Source organism: Protopterus annectens, chromosome 4.part0, assembly GCF_019279795.1.
Source record: "Protopterus annectens isolate FY-2018-M chromosome 4.part0, PAN1.0, whole genome shotgun sequence".
In the NCBI taxonomy this organism is placed as follows: Eukaryota; Metazoa; Chordata; order Ceratodontiformes; family Protopteridae; genus Protopterus; species Protopterus annectens.
Window position 1 is genome coordinate 1868268626 of NC_056733.1, and position 23601 is coordinate 1868292226.

At 35.3% G+C, this 23601-nt stretch overlaps 1 protein-coding gene across 1 annotated transcript in view; it reads left to right on the plus strand.

The window, feature by feature from the left end:
• DOCK2 (dedicator of cytokinesis 2) overlaps positions 1-23601 on the plus strand; it is a 4134711-nt gene that overhangs the window by 3177765 nt on the left and 933345 nt on the right. Inside the window, exon 30 of the mRNA XM_044069535.1 lies at positions 22107-22185. Coding sequence (XP_043925470.1) covers positions 22107-22185 — 79 coding nt within the window. The remainder of the gene's footprint in view (positions 1-22106; positions 22186-23601) is intronic.

A 23601-nucleotide genomic window follows, 5' to 3' on the forward strand; every position in this document is an offset into this window, starting at 1 on the left:
CCCAAGGGATAGTACCCAGTTTCGTAGCTAAGTGTGACAGCTGCACTCAAAATGTTCATGACAGCTGTCTGTGGTGGTCAACTTCCTGGGTGTGAAGAAGTGGTGACCTGTGTACTCCGCCTACCACATATGAGGGGAAGTCTGAAACCAGGCTTCCTACATGAATGTATCATTAATTTACTGATTAATTTTCTTTTGGGAATATTCTTGCCCTAACTCTTGAAAGATAATATTGTCTCTGTGTGATCTTCCTTCCAGCAACAGGGTCACTGCCTTGAGTAATTCATTTACCTCATTTACAAAATTTAATTTCGGAGCCATGGTATTATGTTTGCCCTCCTTAGCAGACATCCCAGATTCAGATTTACTGACATGTTTTTCCAAAGTAGCTAAATTGCTTTTGCATTCTTTAATATTATTTTGAAGATCACAAATCATCATGGACTATGAGGAATTTGTTTTTTTTTTAATGTAAATACAATTAAATGAGATAGTTTGTGATTAGCTACATATACTTTTTTTTTTTCAAAATGTTTTTATTCATTCTATAACACAATAACTTAACAGTATAGTAACAAGAAAAAAACAAATAAACTGTATACAATGTCCATAACAATTAAAAACACAATATACATAGGAGAACACTTAATATTTTTCCAAAAGATTAGACAATTTTGTCTAAGCAATTAAATGATGAGTTATGTTGTTAGTCCTTGATTTTATAGTAGCAATCTCATTCTTACAAATGTATATCACAAGATGAGTCAACTCAACTTTAAAGGCAGGAGTAGATTGGGATTTCCAATTTTTAATAACAATTTTCCTTGCTATAGAGAGGATAGACTGTAGTACAATATTTGTTTTTTAGGAATGACTTCAGGAACAGGAACATTGAAAAGGACAAGGGAGTCAGAAATTATACAGTTGTCATTCCATAGGGCTTTACAAAGATATTTAAATATGAAATGGGGAGATTATTTTGCAATTAACAATCATATGTATCCAGTCCACATCAGGGTGTCCACAACTCTAGCATTTCATTTTACCATTCGTGTACATATTGCTAGTCTATGTGGGGTGAAAAAAACATCTATGTGAAAATTTCCATGTGTATGCATGCCAGAACAGGGAATATGTGGATTCCTTCACCAACTATAAACAAAGTTTTTTTTATCTTTTTCTGAGAATACTTGTTTATTATCCTCACTTGAATAATTCCAAAAAGAAACATCTGTTTTGCTAAAATCATTTCTGAGAATTTTATAAATAACAGATATGTATGAAGTGTTCTTGGGTGAGCTATTTAATAAATGTTGAGATAAAATCCAAGATTTTTAAGTTGCTCTTATTGCATGAGTCTAATGAGGGTATGTGCTTAGTATGTGTAGATCAGAGTGTAACGTGTGTTTGCTATGTCTTTAAGAAGCATGCAAGGCTGTGCGTGCATGTATAAATTTCAGACACATGCAATCCCTAGTGCCATTTTGTAGAAGCAGCCAGAGACTGAGTATGTATGATCGCAGTAGTTAGTTTGTATATAGGTTACTTAAGTCATAGTCAGTAAGCCTCCATAGTGATGTGTTTGTATAAAATAAAGCTGCTTAAACAGAGCTCATGAAGACTCGTTTATTCATTTACCAACACAAAAGTGGCAGGATGTATAAAATCCTAACAAGTTTGCATGTCCAATCAATTGCAATTTTGCAGACTATTTCTGCTGATCAAATAGTCTGCAGAACTTATTTTATTAGCTGAGAGAAATTTATTCTAATATAATAGGTCACCCTTCTTAAATTCTAACATTTTCTGAGTAATCAAAAGATATCAAACATTTATTTGTGTAGGCAATAGGAAACATAATTATTAATAAATTCTTAATTAATTGATTAGAAAACTTAAGCTTGTTAAACAACAGCAATATTTGGTTTGTAAGAGGTGTGAGAACAAGTTTTGACCTTTCACTTTGAATATATATTTTTTAAACTCCATATAAAGATGTTTGTATGTAGTTGAGTGTATGGTTCAAGCAATGTCCTATTACTATTAAGAAGTAAGGTTTTATATATTGATTTCCAGTATGATGTATATATGAAGTATTATTTCAAAGCAATACTGTGTTAATAAATGTGGAGTTTAAATAAAAATGAATATTTGAAAACCCAATACCTCCTTCATCCCAGCTTGTAGTGTGCCAGAGAAGAGAAATTATTGGGGTTTTTTGGCATACCAAGGGAAGTTGAGTAAGAAGTTATTAATTTTCTGTTGAATTTTGACAGGTGGGAAAATTATTAGAGCTTGGTCAAATAATAAATTTTAGGTAAAAGTATCATTTTGATTAAATTTAGTCTGTCTTCAAATGTGAAGAAGAATCTGTTCCAACTGTCAATTAGACTTGCAATTGAGTTTATACATTATTGGCAATTAGATGTGAGTGATTTTTTTATAATTATATTCAATAATGATACCTAGATATTTAATATGTGTGTCCTCCCAGTTTATGTCTCTTTTTGATATAAGTTTCATAGTAACATTTTTATTCACTAGAAGTGCCTGAGTTTTGTTGTGGTTGAATTTTAGACCAGAGATATTTGCAAAGACATCTAGATTATGTAATAGGTGATCTGTTGAATTTTCAATATCATTAGAAGATATTAGTAGGTCATCAGCAAACAGTTGTATCTTGGGGGATAATTTGTCTGACACTTTATATCCTTTAACCCTGTTATTATTTCTAACATAATTTGCAAAAAGCTCAGTAGCCAGGGCAAAGAGTAATGGGGACAGGGGGCACCTCTGTTTAGTACCTCTTAATATTTCAAATGGGCTAGATAGATAAGATCCAATCTTTACATAGGCTATGAACTTTTCATATAGTTTTGTAATGAATCCTATTGGGGAAAATTGTATTGTTACAGAGCTTTAAACAGATATGGCTAATTTAGGGAGTTGAAAGCTTTATCTATATCAAGGCTTAAAATAGACAGCTCATTTTTTTCTTGTTTGTTAAGTCTATTAAGGACAGTAATCTAATTACATTGTATTCATGAATTAATATTGAAAGAATTTTATTTAATCTGTCTGCTAAGATAGACATGAATATCTTGTAATCAATGTTAAGCAAAGAAATTGGCCTGTATGATGTGCAATAGTTGGGCTCTTTATTTGGTTTTAAGATGGGAGAGATGATAGAATATTTCCATGAGGGAGGGATGTTTGCTGTAGTTTTAACTTCTTGGAATGCATTGAGTAAGATTTTCAAGATGTTATCAGGTAAAAGTTTGTAAAATTCCGGAATTAGACCATCCAGCCCTGTTGCCTTTTTTGTCTTGAGATTTTTTTTATTTGTTCCTTTAATTCTTTAAAGGAAAGGGGTTTATCTATGTTATTAATAATTGTGTTTGGATAGCTTCTTTTTAATATTATTAGCAAGAAAGTTGTCTATACTTTTATCACTTGTATATCAGTTATTATTAATATTCTCTTAATGTTTTTAAAACATAAGATATTTTTAGATCTGTAACTTTGATAGTCTGATTATTTCTAGTGTATTTTATTTCTTTTATATAACTTTTTTCATTTAAATGTTTAGATTTAATTGCTGTCCTGTGCATACTCTTGGGATTAATTGAGTAGGATTATAATCTGATTTTTTTTCCAGATTTATTAATATTTTATGCTGTATGATATACTGATATTCCTTGTTTAGTCTGCATATGTCAGCTAATGCACATTTGTCATTTGCTGTATGTTTTAGTTTTAGTTCTGCAATTTATTTTTGTATGTCTACAAGTTTTTTGTCCTACTCTTTCCTTTTATTTATATACCAACCTTTGACTTTATCATGAAAGACTACCTTTAAAGTGTCCCATAGGATAATATCTGAAACCTCTCCATTATTAGTGATGTATAGGTAAAGCTTTATTTCATCTAGAAACCACTTTTTAAATCCATGTACTGTTAATAGATAAGCAAGTAGTCTTTGGCAGAAATTTAAGGGGTCAGTATTAAGTGCTACATTGAAGGTGATAGCATTGTGGTCAGACATGGGGCATGATGTCAGCACTACATTATCAATTTTGGGCAGTAAAGAACTGGTTACAAAGACTTTGTCTATGTTGGTCTGCATGCCAAACCTGTAAGAGTAGTGTGAATATTTCAGGGAGGATAATATTTTTATACCATCAATCTCAATTAGGTTTCTGTCTTTTATATAGTTGTTCAGGTGCTTGGCAACAGGAGACATCTTGAAGGACTTAGAGTTTTCTGTATGAGTGGAGGACAAGATACAGTTAAATCACCTGCTAATAGTAATTCACCTTTAGACTTTAATGTTATGGTGTCTGAATGTTCTTTTCACAGTTTTAGTCCCAATACCTGGTATCCAGTAGGTGTTTGCAAAAGTGTACATCTTTTTATCTAGTTTTAGTATGACTAAAGCAAGCATATCATCATTGCTTGAGTATTAGTCAACTATTTCTGGAATTGTCATTGATTTTATGTGTAAAATTAGGACACCTCTTCTCTTGTGGTTGTAGTTTGAACTTACCAAAATCTTATAATCCTTAAAGGTTAATTTGTTTAGATCTTGTGTTACTAAGTGACATTCCTGAATGAATGCAAAATCTGCTTTATGTAGCATTAAATATTTGTTGACATTACTTCTTTTCATGGGGTTGTTCAACCCATTGACATTAATAGATATAATGTTAAATCTTATCATTTGATGGAGACTGCTATTATAAGTAAAACTTAAAAGTGCTTTCCTTGAGTCATTATGACAAATGCATTTTTTAAAACCGTTACGGACAATTTAAAAACTCTAAATTTGAAAACAATAAAGCTGTATATTTTAGCAACCTTCTGCATGGATAAACTAAATCCAACCTTACTTGTTGTTGTGTTTTTCGGCTTTTCCCAGTTAGGGGTCGCCACAGCGTAACTCCGGTCCGCTAATGATTGGCAGTAGATTTTTACGTGCCGAGTTGCTGGCCCTGACGCACAACCTTCAATGAAGGTACACCCATTCACGCATGTCTCCACACAGAAGACGCTCTAGCTGAGAATCGAACAGGGCAACGTCTTACTGTGAGGTGACAACGCTACTGAAGCACCACCACCCCAGTAACAAATCCAACCTTACTGTATCTCTCATAGAAGCCGCAAACTAACCCTCTCATGACAACTAGTGGTAATTCCTAGCTATTGCAGGTTAATAGCAAGCAGAAGGGAAACTGTATGTACATTAAAAATATACACAAGGAAAAATTTGATTTAATAGGTTCATAGGTTCATAGGTAGGTACTAGGCTATCGGCCCTGGGAGCCTATACAAGCCCAGCCAAAAAGGTACCCTGGCTTTTGCCACCCAAGAAAATTATTTTCCTGTGCCACTGTCGAGCAGAGCCACAGAGGTGATCCCCAGGATGAATTTCCTATTTCCCATCCAATCATCAAGATTTTTCTTGAAGAGTGCTAATGAGGAGCTTTGTTTGATATAGATAGGTAGTTTATTCCAGAGTATGGGAAGTCTCTGGGACAGCAATCTATCCCTCCGGCATGTTCTGTTTATTATGGTGACAAGGTTTAGGTCCATAGAGCATGTAGCTTGGAAGGATTGGGATTTCTTTAAGTGGAGCATGTCCAACAGCTCTGGGTTTGACATAGCTTTGTATGTTAGGCAGAGATCACCTCTGAGTAGGCGATATGTGATGGAGTAAAGCTGGAGTTTTTTGAGATGGTCTGCGTAGGGCATCTGTTTGAGGCCGGTAATCCTCTTTGTGAGGTATTTCTGCGGCCTTTCCAGTTGTTGTAGATGTCTTGTGAGGTACATACCAAAAGGGGCATTGTACTCTATAATGGGTCTAATGAGTGATGAGTAGAGGGGAACAATGACCTCTTTTTTTCTGGATGAGAAACCTTTTGTGATGAGGTGTGCCACATAGAAGGATTTCCTGACTACTGTGGAGATGTGATTATCAAAGAAGAGACTACTGTCCACCTGTGTCCCAAGGTCTCTTATCACACTTTCATTGTTAAGTATACTACCGCCTATGTTGTAATTCATGGGTACAGAGTTTTTACCAAAGCGGATGACAGTGCACTTTTTGGCATTGAGCTTGAGGCCATGACTTTGACACCAGGCATCTGTTTCAGTGAGTCCCTTTTGTAGGATGTCCACATCGTTAGGAGTTTCGATTATGGCTCCTAGTTTGCAGTCATCTGCGAACTTCATTAGCCAAAGACCTTCTGTGTTAGCCTGTACTTCAGAGAAGTAGATACCAAACAGGAGAGGACCCAGGACTGAACCCTGTGGTACTCCACTTGTCACTGGTCTGAAGTCGGATTTGGAGTCTGCTACTTTTACAGTGTGGGTTCTATCAGTGAGCCAGTTGGCAACCCATCTTGTCACATAGGGATTTATACCTAGTTTAGTGAATTTATCTATAATTCCAGAGTGGGGATGGTGTCGAAAGCCTTGGCAAGATCTAGATAGGCTGTGTGAACCACCTTACCCTTGTCTACAGCTTTGGTGACTCCTTCAAAGAAGTCTATCAGGTTTCAGGTTTAGGAGCCATGATCTGCCTTTTACAAACCCGAACTGGGTGAGGTCCAGAGTTTGGAGATTACCAATGTCTTTGTTTATAAGTTCCATGGCCTTGCAGACCAGGCTCGTCAGGCTAATGGGGTGGTAGTTCCCGGGGTCTGTGGTGACTCCCCTCTTTTGGAGTGGGACAACCGTCACTGTGCACCATTCAGCAGGCAGAAAGCCTGAGGTGAGGCTATGACTGAACATGGTACCTAGGTGGAGTGCCAGTTCATTCTGTAGTTCATGTAGAATGCAGCCTGGGATGTTGTCTGGTCCCATGGATGCTGTGTTCTTGGCTTTGGAGAGTGTGGTTTTTACCTGTGCAGCCGTGATTACAAGAACTTTGCATTCTTCCGGAATAGAGATGGGCTCTTTAGGGGGTGAGGGGGGGGTAAAGTATGTATGCATGAACTAAGAACATGAAGCTGTATATAATATCTTAATTTTTTTATCTAAAGAGACTAAGATAAATTGATTAATCCTAATAATTATTTGTTACTATGAGTAAATGCAGGACTATAATTTCAATAAAGCAGACAGGAAAAAAGATGCATTTAAAGCTGTCACTGTCAGAAACATATTTGTAATTCTTATTTAAATATAAATGTAATTCAGATTAAATAAATTACTATTTATAGTAAAACATATGCTTTTAAGACTTTTTAGGTAAAAATAATTGCTAAATGAATGAAAACACAGTTCAAATGATCATTCTTGAATCTGATTGGCTGTTAGAGTTCAATGAAGAGAATAAGGTTCAAAGGTCATTCCTACTTCCTGAAAGACATCACAGATTGTTTCTCATGAATCTGGGAGTTAACTGAAGCCTTTAGAAGCTTGAGCTTGTCACAGAGGTTGTCAGAATGCCATCAAAAAAGTAAGTCGGTGGGAATTTTCTAATGAAGTGAAGCTTTAAGTATAACTTGGAACATGATGAATATTTAAAATAAAGGCTCCACTTTCTTTTTCAATACTTAAATTTTAATTTTAATTACTTAAATACTTAAAATTAATATAGTAAGACAGTAAACATTTCTCTCTTATGCAGTGGATTAAATACTAGGACATTAGGACTAAAACAGAAAGGAAGGCACATACATGAAGAAATAAGTATAAAATATAAAAGAAATATATATAAATATATGAAATGAGTGAGTGATTTTATACCATTTCACTAGTGATATGCCATGTACATATAGAGATAAAAGTATAAAATAGTAGTTTGCAGTTGGATAAGAATTTGATTTGCTTGAGGTTTGAGTACTATATATAATTTATAAAGTTAGCATTGTTGCGAAAAAGAAAATAGGAAAGAAAAAAGTTACATTACCTTTTGTGTATGATTCTACACTATTTAAAAGGGAGAAAACAAAAACTTGCATGAAATGTGAAGTTATGTATAATCATTTGTCTCTGGGTTTCTTTTTTTCTTTAATAGTCCACTCATTTTTTGAAGCTTGTCTTTTTAAGTTCATTGAAGAATCCATGGGTTCAGGTTAACTTAAAGGTTCTTTTTTTGGACAAATGTGGATACTTCTTCAAGAGAGTCAAAAGTTTTCTTTCCTTCTGGCAGAGATAGTCTCATTCTCGTTGGGAATATGAGTTGTGCTTTGATTCCTTTCTTTTTTAATGATTTTATTAGAGGGACACATGCTCTTCTTTTGGACATTACAAGAGGTGAAAAGTCGTTGTCAAACCTGATGGCTTGGTCACCAATTTTTAATGGAGCAAGGGACCAGGCAGTTGTTAAAACAAGGTCTTTGTCTTGAGTGGAGGTAAATTTTACAATAATAGATCTTGGACGGCTATTTTTACTAGATACAGAAGTTGTAGTTAAAGGCCTATGCGCCCTTTCTATCCCAAAGGATAGTGCCTCAGGTAGATTTAGGATTTTAGGAATCTAGGAAGTCAGGAAATTAATCATTATTGTCATAATGCATTGTATGTATCATCAGTTGTTATTTTGACTCAACTGCAGTACCTCTTTCTGTATCAGCAATTATGTTGTACTGTCAGTAGTCAGATTTACTCACAAGTGCATTGTCTTTCTTTCTTTCTTTGTCAAAACTCTCATGCAGTTTAATCTGTTATAATTGCTATCTGTGTTTTTATCAAATTGTATGTATTTTATTGTTATTTGAGCTTTTACCAAATTGTATGTATTGTATATGTCCCTGTGGAGTTTTTTTCCTTGTTCTCCCACTGAAAATCGGCACTTTTTGGCCCAGTGGACCTTCCCGGTAAACAAATGCAATAAATTAATAAATAATATTGTCTCCCTCCATCTGCTCCAGGATGCCATAGATTCTTATATTGTTTCTCCTGGTTCTATTCTCAGTGTTGTCTATCTTTTCAATGAGTCTGGTGTTTTCTTGAAAAAGAAAGTCTATGTTTTTCTCTCTTTCTGTTAACCTGTAGTCTATATCTGTTACAGAATCTTCCAAAGCAGCAATCTGGGCAGTTTGTTGTTTAAGGACTTCATTTAATAAGGTTATTTGTTTGGTGGCATCTTCTTTTATATTGTCCATTTTTAAGTATAATTTGTCTCTTTTACCCACCAAGTCATGAACTGTAGTAAGGATTGCCTGTATTTCTTTCTTCATTGGAGTTTCTTGCTGAGAAAACTTGGAGCTGCTCATCTTCCTTTGTGAATGTAGTTTCAGTGCCCCTTCTATTTGAAAGTTTGACAAGAAAATATAAATTTTAAAAATGACAACAACCTGTAGCTTATGACTTCCAGAATTTGACTTTAGTTTCACATCTTTGTTGGTGAAATTAAATAAAAAAGTCCTGTCAGGGAAAAATGCAGACTGCAGAGTTCAAGAATTCTGCTTCTTTCAGCTTGCCATCCAGACCACGCCCCAGCTACATAAACTTCTTCATTAGTTAGTTAGAATTGTTGGATGTACTTAATGTATGTAATTCAGTGCTATTAACATTTCTTCATTGTATATTAAATTATTATTTCCTTCAATGTGAACATTAATATGGCACTCTTCCTGGGAATTTTCTGAGGCTATTTACTTTTAGGCAGCTGTCTCATCAGGATAATACAATGGTGACCTCTATGGGTTCATAAATTTAGTTTTAAAACTTTCATGAATTCTGTTTGCCCACTTGTTTTAAGATGCATAGTTGAAAATATAAATTGCAATTCTTAAATACAAAAGAGTTCACTTAATTATAAAATAAATCAGAAAGTTACCTGAGTTTGACTTGAAGTACTAATATATTCAATCTGTTTATAAAGAAGGCATGTTTAAGATCTCTGGGAAAACAGCAGCTCCAATTCAACCATTTGACATAGTTTCTGGGGAAGATAACTTCAAGGGTCCAGTAGTGGGTAGAGAGGGCGCACTTTATGGACAGTGCAGCACTTGATAACTGTAGCTTGAAGCAATCACCACGTATATTCATGCCCCAGGTAGTATGCCATTGCTATAGCATCTTGTATATCACTGACAGTAAAAAAAAAACAACAGCATTTATATTACTGTAGTTCACCACTACATTTCAGTGACTTGTTTTGGTAGGTGCCAATGTCATCTAATCAGAAAAGTGGATTTTACCATTTTGTTGACATTTGGGGATTAGGAAATTTAACAAATTGACAAATACAGTTTTATAGGCTGGAGCAGCACAGGGACCGAACTTAATTTTCTGCCATCACCTTGCCGGCTGTCATTTTTAAAACTATTTAAAAATATTGTTTCTACATTTCTATAAGTATGGCTGGATAATATATCATTCATGCCATAAACATCATTGCAGTCTAACTTAACTTGCAGCAGTTATAAAATGCATTTCCATTACATTTGAGCTTACTATTTGCAGTATTATGAACTTGAAATTGAGCACAGGATTAGCTTTGTTGGCATGCTTTGCCAAAGTGCTGGTACTGGTGCCCCTCCTAACATTATGCAAGTACTCTCTGATTTGAATTCTAAACTCTGTTTCAGTGTTACCCCCATAAACCATTGGCAAATTGCCATATATAGCAATAATTTTTTTGCAGTGAGCCCTGCCAGCTAAAACATTTTTTTCAAAAGTTGCAGGATATTGAAAAACTTGTCCTGCTGAATAAGCTCATAATGGTTATGATGATGGCACATATAAATGTCCTTGGGTACTGTATCAGTAGTAACTGTACACTGTTTTCTAAAATGTTTCTAACATGCTTATATGTAAACATGGGATTTTCTCTGATTTTTCCAAATATACATGATGAATTGAATATGGGATGGCCTTGTTCTTCTTAATGAGATCTGTGGCCTTTTCGATAAGTATAACAGAAAACACACTGCAACTGTTGGTCTAATGGGACTGGTTTTATTACTACCATAGTGTCTGTTTTTGCTATTGATTGATTATTGTCAGTATTATTCAGCAGACAAAGGTTTTAACATACCACAATATCTATCCATTGTAACTGTTTCCATTTCATCCTGTACCAGTTGTCTAGGGTAGCCACAGTCTAGTATTCTACCAGTTTTAATTAGCATAGCATAATCCATTAACTCAATATCAGGTGTGTTCCCAGCCAGCCTAAAGAACAGACCCTATAAAATATTGTCTTTATTTCTATGAAGATGACTCTTTTATAAAAAAACAATGCAACATTTCTTGGAAGAAATTGCCTTTATAAATAAGCAGCTTTTTAACCTACTTAGAAAATTGTCCTTAAACAGAAATTCATCCAGGAAAACAATTTTCTGCATGCTACTTCACTTTCAGTCTTAAAGGATGCATGCAGTTCCTCCAACAGTTTAACCACATCATTCACACATTTCTTGCCTAGACATAGTATCACCAGCTCATCATGTATATAACATTTAAATATTTAAACTTCTTATATAGTTCTGAACAAGTGTTCCTTATATGTTAGGTATGTGCAGCCATAAAAGGAGGCCATGGACATACCTATGGATGCACCCTTATCTGCAGAAATCCATTATTCTCATATAGAAACATATATTTTCTAATGACAAACTCAGCCAAAATATGCAGCATGCATTTAAAGATTGAGACACATTAGATGAGGAATGTATCAGCCATTTTAGCCCTAACAGGCCATCATTAGGGTTAATGCTACAGTGCAAGGAATTGATATCCAGTGTTATGGTTCTAGTTTAATCTGTATGCTAGCTTTTGAAAGCAATTTAAAGCAAATAAGAGACAACATTCAATTTAACAATAACACAAAACTGTGCGAATTAAAAAGAAAGAAATTAAACATCATTACACACATTGTTTACAATTTGAAACTATGCAGTTTATAATTTTCTGCATTAAACAGAAGAAAAAAAACTGGAAATTCAGTTGATAAAGGAAATAAAAATTGGAGAAAAGGGATAAGGAGAAAGAAAACTAGAAGTAGATTATGTAGGTAGCTATATATATATATATATATATATATATATATATGGGTCTGCTTTTCTTTATCGAAATTTTACAATCTCGAAAAAGAAAAGTAAAACCCCACTTCCGCGAAAGTGGACTACATCGAAAGTACACTTTCGCTAAAGCCAATTCACCAAATCGGAAAAATAAATAAATAAAAAACTACTACAAACACTATTTTGCAGGGGGGGGCAAGCCCCCCTGTACCACCCGTAACCCCCTACTTAAATATACTAATTCTGAGATCGCACTACAGTAGGGAAAAGGATATATTTCCTTATCCCCACTGTAACGTGCTAAGGCGAATCGGCTTTCGCAAAAGTGCACCTCCAATGTAGTGCACTTTCGCTTAAGTGGGTTCACCCTTCTATTTGTTGAGAAAGTGTGTTTTCGACAAACAAAAGGAGACTTTTTATATATATATATATATATATATATATATATATATATATATATATATATATATATGATTTTGAGGAAGAATGGTGGTATTTTAGAAAGCAAGTTTTACAGTCACAGTATAGAAAAAAATATCAATATGCAAGTGTGGTTATTGGATGTTATATTTCAGGATTTATAGTACAATAGTACTAATGACAAATTCAGTTTATTGTCATGGTGTATTGTTTTTTTGGTTCTAAGCTTGGTGGATGTCGATAAACAATTACATTTTTCATTAGCCAAGTCCTTAATTTTGTTTAATATGCAGTTGTAGCTTATTCCAGAGGTGTATGTGTGTTGGGATATGAAATGGTCATACCAGTGTGTCCTATTAATTTGTTGGTAAAGACTGAAGTATTCTGGGTAGATGTTGGAGGAGAAACTTATTCTGCAAATAAATAATAGGTTGAGGAGTGTTGGGTCTTTCATTGCATAAAAAAAGTTAAATGTAGATCGCAGTGTAGCAGACTATAGAGAAATGAATATAGGGAGAATATGGTTAGTCTGGATAACTGAGGGAATTCAAGCCCCTGACTTTTTGTTAGGAGTCTCTGGGCCCTCTCAAGTTGAGCAATGTGTTTAATGGAGATGTATCAAAGTGGACATTATATTCACTGACTGGGTGGATAAGAGTTGAGTAAAGTAGTATTAAAACTTTTTTTGATCTTAATGTGATGCCCTTGGGTATTAACTGGGTCATACAGAAGAATTTTCAGTCCAGATTTGTAACATTATAATCAAAGTAAAATTTATATGAAAATATTGAGCATAATAGGAAACCTTTTTATAGATACATAAGATGTAGAAGGAGTAAAGACACACAAACGGATAAACTGTGTGCAGATTCTAAAATTTATTCTCAGACACAACAGATTATAAATATATTTCCAAATTCTTATGCAAAACAGTTTGGCTCCACAAAAGGGGTATTAAGTTGTCCGAGTGACATCCAGGTAACTCCATATACTGGAATCAAATTAGATTATATTTAAAAAGAACTGTGCAAACTGGATCCAAACAAAGCACAGGGAGGAGACGGAATTAGTAACAATGACCTGTGAACACTTCAGCAAGAACTTATAGTACCATTATATCTATTATTCACTAGGTCATATAAATATGGGGAGATTCCTCAAAACTGGAGACATGCGCTTATTAAGCCTGTCTTTAAGGGAAAGGGGAGTAGGACTAACCCCAGAGTCATATAGACCCGTAAGTCTACTTTCATGTTGTGGAAAAGTAATGGAGAAGGTAATATTGTATAAGTTATTGCAGAAATGGATAGGTAAGGACTTGAAACCATATATCACCATGCATATGTTGAAAACAGATCTATTACCACCTGTAACATGATGTTCTATAACAGTATAATAACAGCTATGAATGAAAAATTGTGTTGTGATGTAATTTTTATAGATTTAACATCAGCATTTGACAGGGTCATACACAAAACACTGGTCAATAAATTAGAACAACTAGGTATTGATGTACTCTTCATAAGATAGGTAGCTGCATGGCTTACAAGTAGGACCTGGCAAGTATCATACAGCAGCTGGACAGGTGAAATCCTTGGTTACAGTCAGGGTGTACCACAGGGCTCTGTCCTAGGCCCTTACTTGTTTAGATTGTATCTTTCAGACCTAACTTTTTCTTCTGAGGTGTTCTACAGTCTACAATATCCAAAAAAGAATAAGAAGGTACCAGATCACAGCCAAATCAATCATAAAATTTATTGCACAGAAGATAAAAAACTGGTTAGTTCTTTCACAGCCTCAAAGCTGCTTCATCAGACAATACATCCATCCAACTGCCTCTGTTTTAAACTAATTACAGCCAATGCACAAGCATCTCCAATTAAGCACACAGTTATATTTAAAACAATAACACTGTTACTGACACATTTTAAAATACTCATTCTAAAAATGTATGTATACTAATATTATCATTTATATAACTAAATGTTATATCAAAAGCTGTATACATATAACAAAAAACACATATGTGCAACCTTAACAATATAAATAACATTTTAGTATTTATAACAAATTGGTCACCTTCTAAACGGTCTATTGGATAAAATGGGCTGGGTAGAAATTTTATCATTTAATCCCCTGCCCATAGTGGCCCTCATCCTTATTATCCACTCTAATTCCTTAGTTTCCACTATATTCCTAGTGGCACCTCCCCCCGTTACCTATATACACCTTATCCATCACCAAAAACGTAAATGTATGTTGTGTTCTCATGTCCATCACATGTTTTGCAAGGGCATTCATTTCTGCTTGTCTAGATATATCATAGAAATGTTCTCTTATGCAGACTCTAAACCTACAAGTAGTCATGCCCACATGAAATGATTGAAAGACAATGCAGTAAGCCAGATACGCAATATTAGTAGTGTTACAATCTGCTTTAAGCCTAAAGCTGAGTTCTTTCCTAGTGTCCGGTTGAACAAAATTCCCACTACTATCAATAGTGTGACAATAATTACACCTGTTACAGGGAAATGTGCCATAGTCAGTGCCATGTTCTAGGTTGATGCTACTTTTATTGTTTCTGGGACCACATAATAGTCTTTTTAATTATTTTTTATTTTTATATGCATAGTGTGGATAGTCTCCCACTAGGGCCCTTACCTGTTCATCAACACATAATATATTCCAATTCCTGCTGAAGATATCTTGTAACAACTTGATGTTACTTGCATATGTAACTGAGATTCTCATGAATCCTTTCAGTTCTATATTGTGTGAGATCTTAGTCTGCTGTTCAGAAAAAAAATGGTCTTGCCTCTTTATTTCTTGAATGTTTAGTTTTCTCCACTATAGATTTGACTTCCCGTCTGCTATATCCCTACTAACAAAATTCTTTTCCAAGTGTTCCATCTCTGTTTCCATTCTCTGATTATCTACTGTCAATCTTGAAAATCTCAAGATTTATACCTTCATGACATTAGTAAATACATGGGAGGGGTGCATGCTACTCCTGTGAACATAGGTATTTCTGTGGCATTCTTTCCTAAAGATCTCAGTTTGAAAACTCCCATCCTTAGTTCTCAAAACTCTCACATCCAAGAAGTCAGTAGAAATTGGAGATTTACTAGCTGTAAATCCTAAAAACGTTGCACTATTATTCATATTAACAAGAAAGGACTCTAATGCCTCAATACCCCCTTCCCACAAGAGGAAGAGGTCATCCACAAATCTTCGATAAAATACCAAATTGACCTCTCTTAAGATGATATCCTTTTCCCATTTGGCCATGACCAGGTTGGCATAGCTGTTAGCACACAAAGTGCCCATAGCTATACCAAATTGACCTCTCTTAAGATGATATCCTTTTCCCATTTGGCCATGACCAGGTTGGCATAGCTATTGGCACACAAAGTGCCCATAGCTACGCCATCCAACTGCCTGTACATTATTTCTTCAAATATAAAAATATCGTTTTTCCAATATGATCTCCACCATGAAACATAAAAAATCTATTATTCTTGGTTCATAAGTAGCATCTTCCACTAAGTATTGCCTCAAATACTCTAGACCCAAATCATTAGGGATCATTGTAAATAAGGACTTCACGCCCATAGTGACCAGTAAACATTGGTCAATGTGAGGTGTTCTGTCGACTTTCTCAAACAAATCCCCCCAAAAATGTTGTGTATTCTTCAAAATGTATTTATTTTTAGCTAGAACTGGTTTCATATGGTGTTCCACGTATATGGACAGAGGTTCTGTGTTCCAACCCTGTCCAGCTACGATTGGCCTCAAAGGGGGGGGGGGGGTAACCGGATGCTTGTGTATCTTAGATAACCCTTGAATTAAAGGTATAACAGGTTCAGGAACTCTAAGATAATTATACAAATCATAATTAATTAGACCACTTTGTAGGCATTCAAACAGGGCATTATCTATCCTTATATTACATTTTTTAACCCATGTAGCATCAATACATTCATAAATAGTTGCATCATTGAGCATATCTAACACAGTATCCCTATACAGACTGTAATCCATTATCACAATAGGACCCCCTTTGTCAGCGGGACTGATGGAAATAGAGTTATCTTGGCATAAAACTTCTATAGCTTGTCTCTCCATTTCATTCACATTAACAAAACATTTTGTGTATATGTTACTATAATACATCTTATACATTTCCTTAATGCAGACTTTTTCAAAGGTGTCTATTACTCCATTGTTTTCAGGTACATAACTGCTCATTCTTTTAAACTGTGACACATGTTTTTGATTTTCATTATGTGCATTAAATTGTAACTTGAGCATGATATTCCTTACAAAAGTTTTTAACTCTATGATGTTTTCAGTTAAAGTCATTCTAGATGCTGGTATGAATGTCACACATTTTTTTAAAATACTGACTTCATCCTCAGACAGAATACATTGAGAAATGTTCCATACTAGTGATTCCCCTCGGTGTTGCACATTTTCTTGATTGTTAGGATGTTCTCTTCGTCGTTCGAAGCTTTCCTTATCACCTTGCCTCTTTTGAGTGACCAGCCCCGAAAATGGTTCATCCTAATGGGGTATGGTGTAGTTAAAACATTCCTTTCGTTACCATTCTGGACATTTGTGTTGGAATTAGTCCCAGTCAAGTGCTCGCCTCCTTTTCTGTGAGCTCCCCCTGTACCAGACTGCACTTGACAAGCTATATGTTCAGCTGAAGCAATTTGTGTATCAGCTGACATAGAAGGAGCCTGCTGCCAGTCTACGTTTTGCATGTGTTAAGGAGGAAACCAGAGTCGACTCATTCCCTGCTTGAACCACAGGGATAGTGTTGCTATTATTGAGATTTCCATTAGATCTAACAGCATTCGCCTCCCTCAGCCAAGCGAAAACTTGTCCGTTAGTGAAATCAGTAGTGTCTCTCTGAATTTTCCTCCTTTTATATGACAGTAGCTGTGATTCATATGCAGTTGTTACTTCAGCCACATGATCCACCTTAACATCCCAAACCGTAGGTGGATATTTCTCATATAGTTCTGTTTGCCATTTGCTGATATTAGAAACTAAAAGTTCTTCTTGCAGTTTAAAGAAGTCTATCAGTAAACACATGTACTTTTTACTTGTTTCAAGGTTAATCTGCTGCCACTGAAGTAGTAATTCTTTATAGGTGTTACCATAAGTTGGCATATTGAGTACCTAAGTCCACGAGGCACAATGCCCAACTTAATGCATGCTTCCAAATGAAATCTCTATAAACGTAGCCTAATGAGCTTACGGATGTCATTTTCTAGTTTATACATATCCCTTTGGAGAGTAACAACATCATACTCACAGTCATTGTCTTGGTGAGTGGGTATAGCCATCGGTGGAAGATTTATTAGAGGATTCTCTTTGGTTTCAATGACCGCCATCAAGCTTCTATGATTATTGTAGGTGCCATCATTCTTTTCAGGCGTGTAATCCAGTTCCAGCATCACATTATTGCTCTCTGCCATGTCCATACACCACAGGCAAACAGATATATAAGCAAAAAACAAAGTACAAGTGGTGTTGGTAAATGGTCCTTCTCCACAAACTGTCAGCAATAACAACATACATTTAAGTTTTTGGTGATGGAGAAAGTGTATATAGGTAACAGGGGAGCGTGTTACTAGGAATATAGTGGAAACTAAGGAATTAGTGTGGATAATAAGGATGAGGGCCACTATGGGCAGGGGATTAAATGATAAAATTTCTGTCCAACCCATTTTATCCAATAGACCGCTTAGAAGGTGACCAATTTGTTATATATACTAAAATATTATTTATATTGTTAAGGTTGCACATATGTGTTTTTTGTTATATGTATACAGCTTTTGATATAAATCTTAGTTATATAAATGTTAATATTAATATACATACATTTTTAGAATAAGTATTTTAAAATGTGTCAGTAACAGTGTTATTGCCTTAAATATAACTGTGTGCTTAACTGGAGATGCTTGTGCATTGGTTGTAATTAGTTTAAAATAGAGGCAGTTGGATGGATGTATTGTCTGATGAAGCAGCTTGAGGCTGTGAAAGTGCTAACCTGGTTTTTATCGGGTCTATATTAGAACACTGAATGTTCAAAATTTCGAGTGTTCTAATATCGACACGTTGAAAATATCGAAGAAACAGAAAACCAAATTTTTTCCTAGGGAAAGAATTTGGTTGTCCGTTTCTGTTGCTTCGGTATTTTCAGCACAGCGGGGGAAAGTTACGGGTCAGGTTCAGGTAAGTGTGTGATTGTGTGGACGTGAGGTTTAGGGTGGGTTAGGTGAGTTAGGGTTAGGGCGCGGGTCAGGTAAGTGTGCGATTGTGTGGACATGAGGGTTAAGGCGGGGTAGGTGAGTTAGGGTTAGGGCGTGGGTGAGGTGACTGTGCAATAGTGACAGACCTTAGGGTTAGGATTTGGGTTAAGGTAAGTGGATAGTTAATGGTGTATGTATAGTTTAGTGTAGGGTTAGGTGTAAGAGTTTAGGTGTATGTGTGTGGATTGCTGTTTGTTTGGTCTGTTTGTGTTGTGTGTAAATGTTTTGGAACAGCAATTTTTTTCCCTAGGAAAAAATTTGCTGTTCTGTATGTTCGATGTTTTAAATTTTCGATTCATAGGGTTCGATATTAGAACATTCGAAATTTTGAATGTTCGGTGTTCTAATATAGACCCGTTTTTATCTTCTGTGCAATAAATTTTATGATCGATTTGGCTGTGGTCTGGTACCTTCTTCTTTTTTGGCTGTTGCTGACAGTTTGTGGAGAAGGACCGTTTATCTACACCACTTGTATTTTGTTTTTTGTTCTACAGTCTATATGCAGATGACCTGAAATTGGGTAAACTGATTACATGTGTTACAGGTAAGGCATGTTTGCAAAATAACTTGACTAAATTGACCCTTTGGGTACAGGTGAATAATATGCTGATAAATACATCAAAAGCTAAGCATGTGAGATTTGGGCAACATAAATTGAAAGGTGAATATTTAATACAGCACACAGTGATTGAAACTGTCGACTCATTTATGGACCTGGGTATTTGGGTAAATTCATTTATGAGTTTTTCTAATCATGTCAACTAATTGATTAATGATAGTTATCGAACTATAGGTTGTATAAAAAATGTTATAAAGTCTAAGAAATCAAAAATAATGAAGTCATTGCTTGTTAGTTAGATTAGACCCAACCTTGAGTATGGAATAGCAATATGGAAACCCTATAAGAAAACAAGCATGAGTAAACTGGAAAGAGTACAACAGAAATATAACAGTGGCATCCATGGATGTGAAAATTTAAGTTATTATGAAAGACTAAAATATCTGAACTTGTGCAGTGTCTCTTACAGATATCTAAGAGGAGATCTTAGTCAGGTATATAGGCCATTTAGAGACATCTACCTGTGGGAATGTTTGGGGTTATCAAAAAGTACTAGAGAATCATCAGATAACCTATGTAGGACATTCTGTAGGAATGAGAAGTGCACTAACTGGTTCTCTGACAGAGTAGCAGATGCATGGAATAGACTACCAAATTACATTAAAGCAAGTACTAGTTTAGATATTTTTATGAACAGCCTGGTTACTTATTATGGGAACAAGTGTTTTGGTATATTGGCAAGCTAGAAGGGCATTAATGCCTGTGCTTGAAATATTTGTATGTATGTAAGGAAAGGGTCGTCTGCAAAGTTGCCAAGATCTCTAGTCACAGTGTCAGTCTTGAGGCATGTTTCACCTATGTGATATTCCAAGTCACAGATTCACAGAGTTTTTTTAAGGCAGAGGCAATCTATGGACCATAACCAATGTGCCATTAACCTCATTCTTAGGGTAACTCATACCTCCAGTAGAGAACAGTAGGATAAACACAAACCAAAGGAAACATTTTATTCATTGGCTTACCCCTGAAGAAGCCAAATGTGCGCTGAGATTAATTGTTTCTTTTACCAAAGCGAATGCAACATTTTTTTTTTCATGTTTAGGTTGAGGCCATTGTACTTGTACCAATTGTTTGCATAATTCAGCTCTTACCGGAGTAGTTCCATAGCAGTTGGAGAATAAATAGCAGCCACTAGTTTACAGCTGTCTGTTACCTAAAAGATGTGGAATAATAGCTTGTATATCCAAGAAATAAATATTAAATAGATGGTGTCCCAGTACTGAGTCCTACAGAGTATGAGTAGTTTCATTATTACTGTCTGAGCTGGTGCCTACAACTCTAACAACATAAGTTCTGACAGTCAGCCAGATGGCAACATACCTTACCAGAAATTGGTTAGCATTAAGATTCACAGTTTTTTAAGATACCCATATGAAAAATAATTTCATATCCTGTAGCCAAGAATAATATCATATCCTTTAGCCAAGACCAGAAAGGTGTCGTAGACTGCATAACCACATTTTGCTGCTTCAATTACATTTTTGAAGTTTGCAAGGTTAAAGAGAGAGAATTTATCTCTAACAAAGACAAACTGTGCTAAGAAGCTCCATTGTGATACCTCCATTGTTTTGCTGTTATGTCTGGTAAGACTGATGGGTCTGTTGTTGAACCCCTTTATGCAGGGCATTACAATGATGATTCTGCAGAATTCATAGATGTAACTGGTTGTCATACTTATGCTGAAGAGGTTTAAACAATGCTCTGACAGGCCATATTTTGTGCTAATAATCAAGCTTATTGCTATGTTATCAAGTCCCATAGAGATGCTGTTTTTAGGTTTTATATGGCTGATAGGACTTCTTCTGCAAAAATCTTGGATGGGGTTATGGCCTGGGATGTGGAAGGAAGGTGGCAGTGATGATACTTGATGGAAAAAGTTGTCACTAAACTTGTCAGCTAGGATATTAGCTATTTCTTTCCATTCTAAGTACATGATGCCATTTTTGGATCAGTTTAGAACATGTTTGGCTATTGTTACTTAATATCCTGACATAGTTAAGAAGCTCTGATATATATATCCATACACATACTATTTTTTTATTTGTTGCATAATATTTTGGTTACCAAGATTACTAAAGAGAATCAGTTTCATTTTCATCTACTGTTATTGTATATATTTATGCATTATGTGTGGTACCTTTACGTCACTTTAATTTTCTTTTCAAAATGTCAGTTTTGTTTCATCATAATTTATTATTTATTTGAGGAAAATGTTAGTGCAAGTACACATAGTGTTATACACTCTGTATATATAGAAAACTATATGCATTATTTAATCACACAGAAGAAGGGCTGTTTGTCCACCACATCCTTCCTTCCCTGTTTGGACATTCAGACTTGAAGAACCAAAGAAAACATCCACCAGTGTGAGATATAAAATGAGGTTTACATAAAATGATATCATTGTAATTCCATGATTTACTGTCACAGTGACTTCATCACATAGGTTCATAGGTAGTTACAGGAGACCATTGATGACTCTAGCCCAATTTCCCAATTGACCTAAAGTAATGTCTGGTTAAGTGGCATATGTAGAGTCACACAGTAAGCAGATGAAGGCTGAGCTAATCAAACCATGGACTACAAGAAGTATAGCATTAAGAACTCATGGCCGTAATCATCTACACCGATTGCCTCAAAGATCTAATAGTATGGTAAGTAAATTTTCATACAACTATGCTTTCCCCACTGTATTTCAAGTTTATCACTTGCAGAGTTAGGCAATAGACTTCCTCACAAGGTCACTTCTGTTTTCATGTCCAGGGTATTCTTGAGAGCCATCAGCAAGTTTGCAGAAACCATGAACCAGAAGTTTTTGGAGAACAGGAATTTTGAAGTTCAGGTAATGTTTTTGTTTTTTTTTTAAGATTATACTTGCATGTTCGTCATACTTTATGGGTGTGATCACTGCTGATCTGACTGCTAGTGATGGGAGGGGCAAGGTGTGATGGATTAACTTATGCCCTCCATTGGAGCTTTGGCAGAGTCTAAGCTTTTGGATAAAAATCAAATTATGTCCTTATATTTCAAACAATGTTCATATCTTTGGAACCATAGGAGTTACAAAAGAAGTATAAATGGCAAACTCATCAGCACAACCCATTTTTAGGTTTTAGATCTTAAAACAGAATTTATAACTTACAGTAAACCTAGTAACTATTAAGTTTATAATATTTTGTAAACAGTTTACAATGTCTGAACAACTTAAGTTACACACATACTATTAGGAGCATGTTGTTCCTTCAACTGAGAGCTTTCAGATGAGGCTGGGCAGTTCTGTCTGTGCAACATGGTTGTAAAGATATTTAGAAAATCATGAAATTTATGACAATATAAATAAATATTATATGAGCAACAGTTAATATATCTTTACCTACACTAGACTGAAGTCAAATAGCAGTGTAGTTGTGTTTGCCATTGTGTACAATTTAAGATGAAATCTTTTAATGCTCTGTATGTAGAATGGTTTTAGAATTATTAATGCAAGTATGAGCAAGCTCTATTTGATGTCTAGAGGTGACAGAAACACCTGGAGGCATCACTTGGCTGTAATGAATTAAAATGGAATGGACACTGGCATTCGGAAGTGGTTAATGGGCAAGAAATGTCACTTTACTGCTGGCGAAGGAGCTTGTTTAACAGGCTGAAAAATAATGGTACTTTGATATGGCCTTACCACACAGCACTGGTTCCAGTACCAGGCTTCTTGAACCTATGCTGTATATGCTGTATTTTCCCTCCTCTGGAGTGGATCCCTAGAAAAGGCCCCAGGCAGGAATGGGAATATTTAAAAACCTCCATCTGGATGCTGTTCAGTTGAACTTTATGGCAGTATATGACAGGATTGTCAGTGTGACTAAGACTAATGGAAAGGATCTCTCTGTTTGTTGTTTGTGCATAGATATCACAGAGTAACCAGCATTCCTAGAGACCATGGATGCAGTGTGCAAAAGATTACCCCTCTGGATTCTATAATTATGTTGGGAGATGTCAGCACTCTTTTTGGGAATAATAGAGATACCTGGAGGGGTGTGTTTAGGAGGAACAACTTAACTGATAAGAATCTGAATGGTAAATTGTGTTTGGACTTTTGAATATAATAAATGTCATCTACAAATATGTTTGTACTTGTAGTTGACACCAAAATTTCTTTGGCCAATTCTTAGTGATCGACTTTGAAGTATATTCATAAAACCAAATGCTAGATGTTCTAGGTTCTTGAGTCTACAGAAGTGCTGACCTGTCAACTGATCATCAT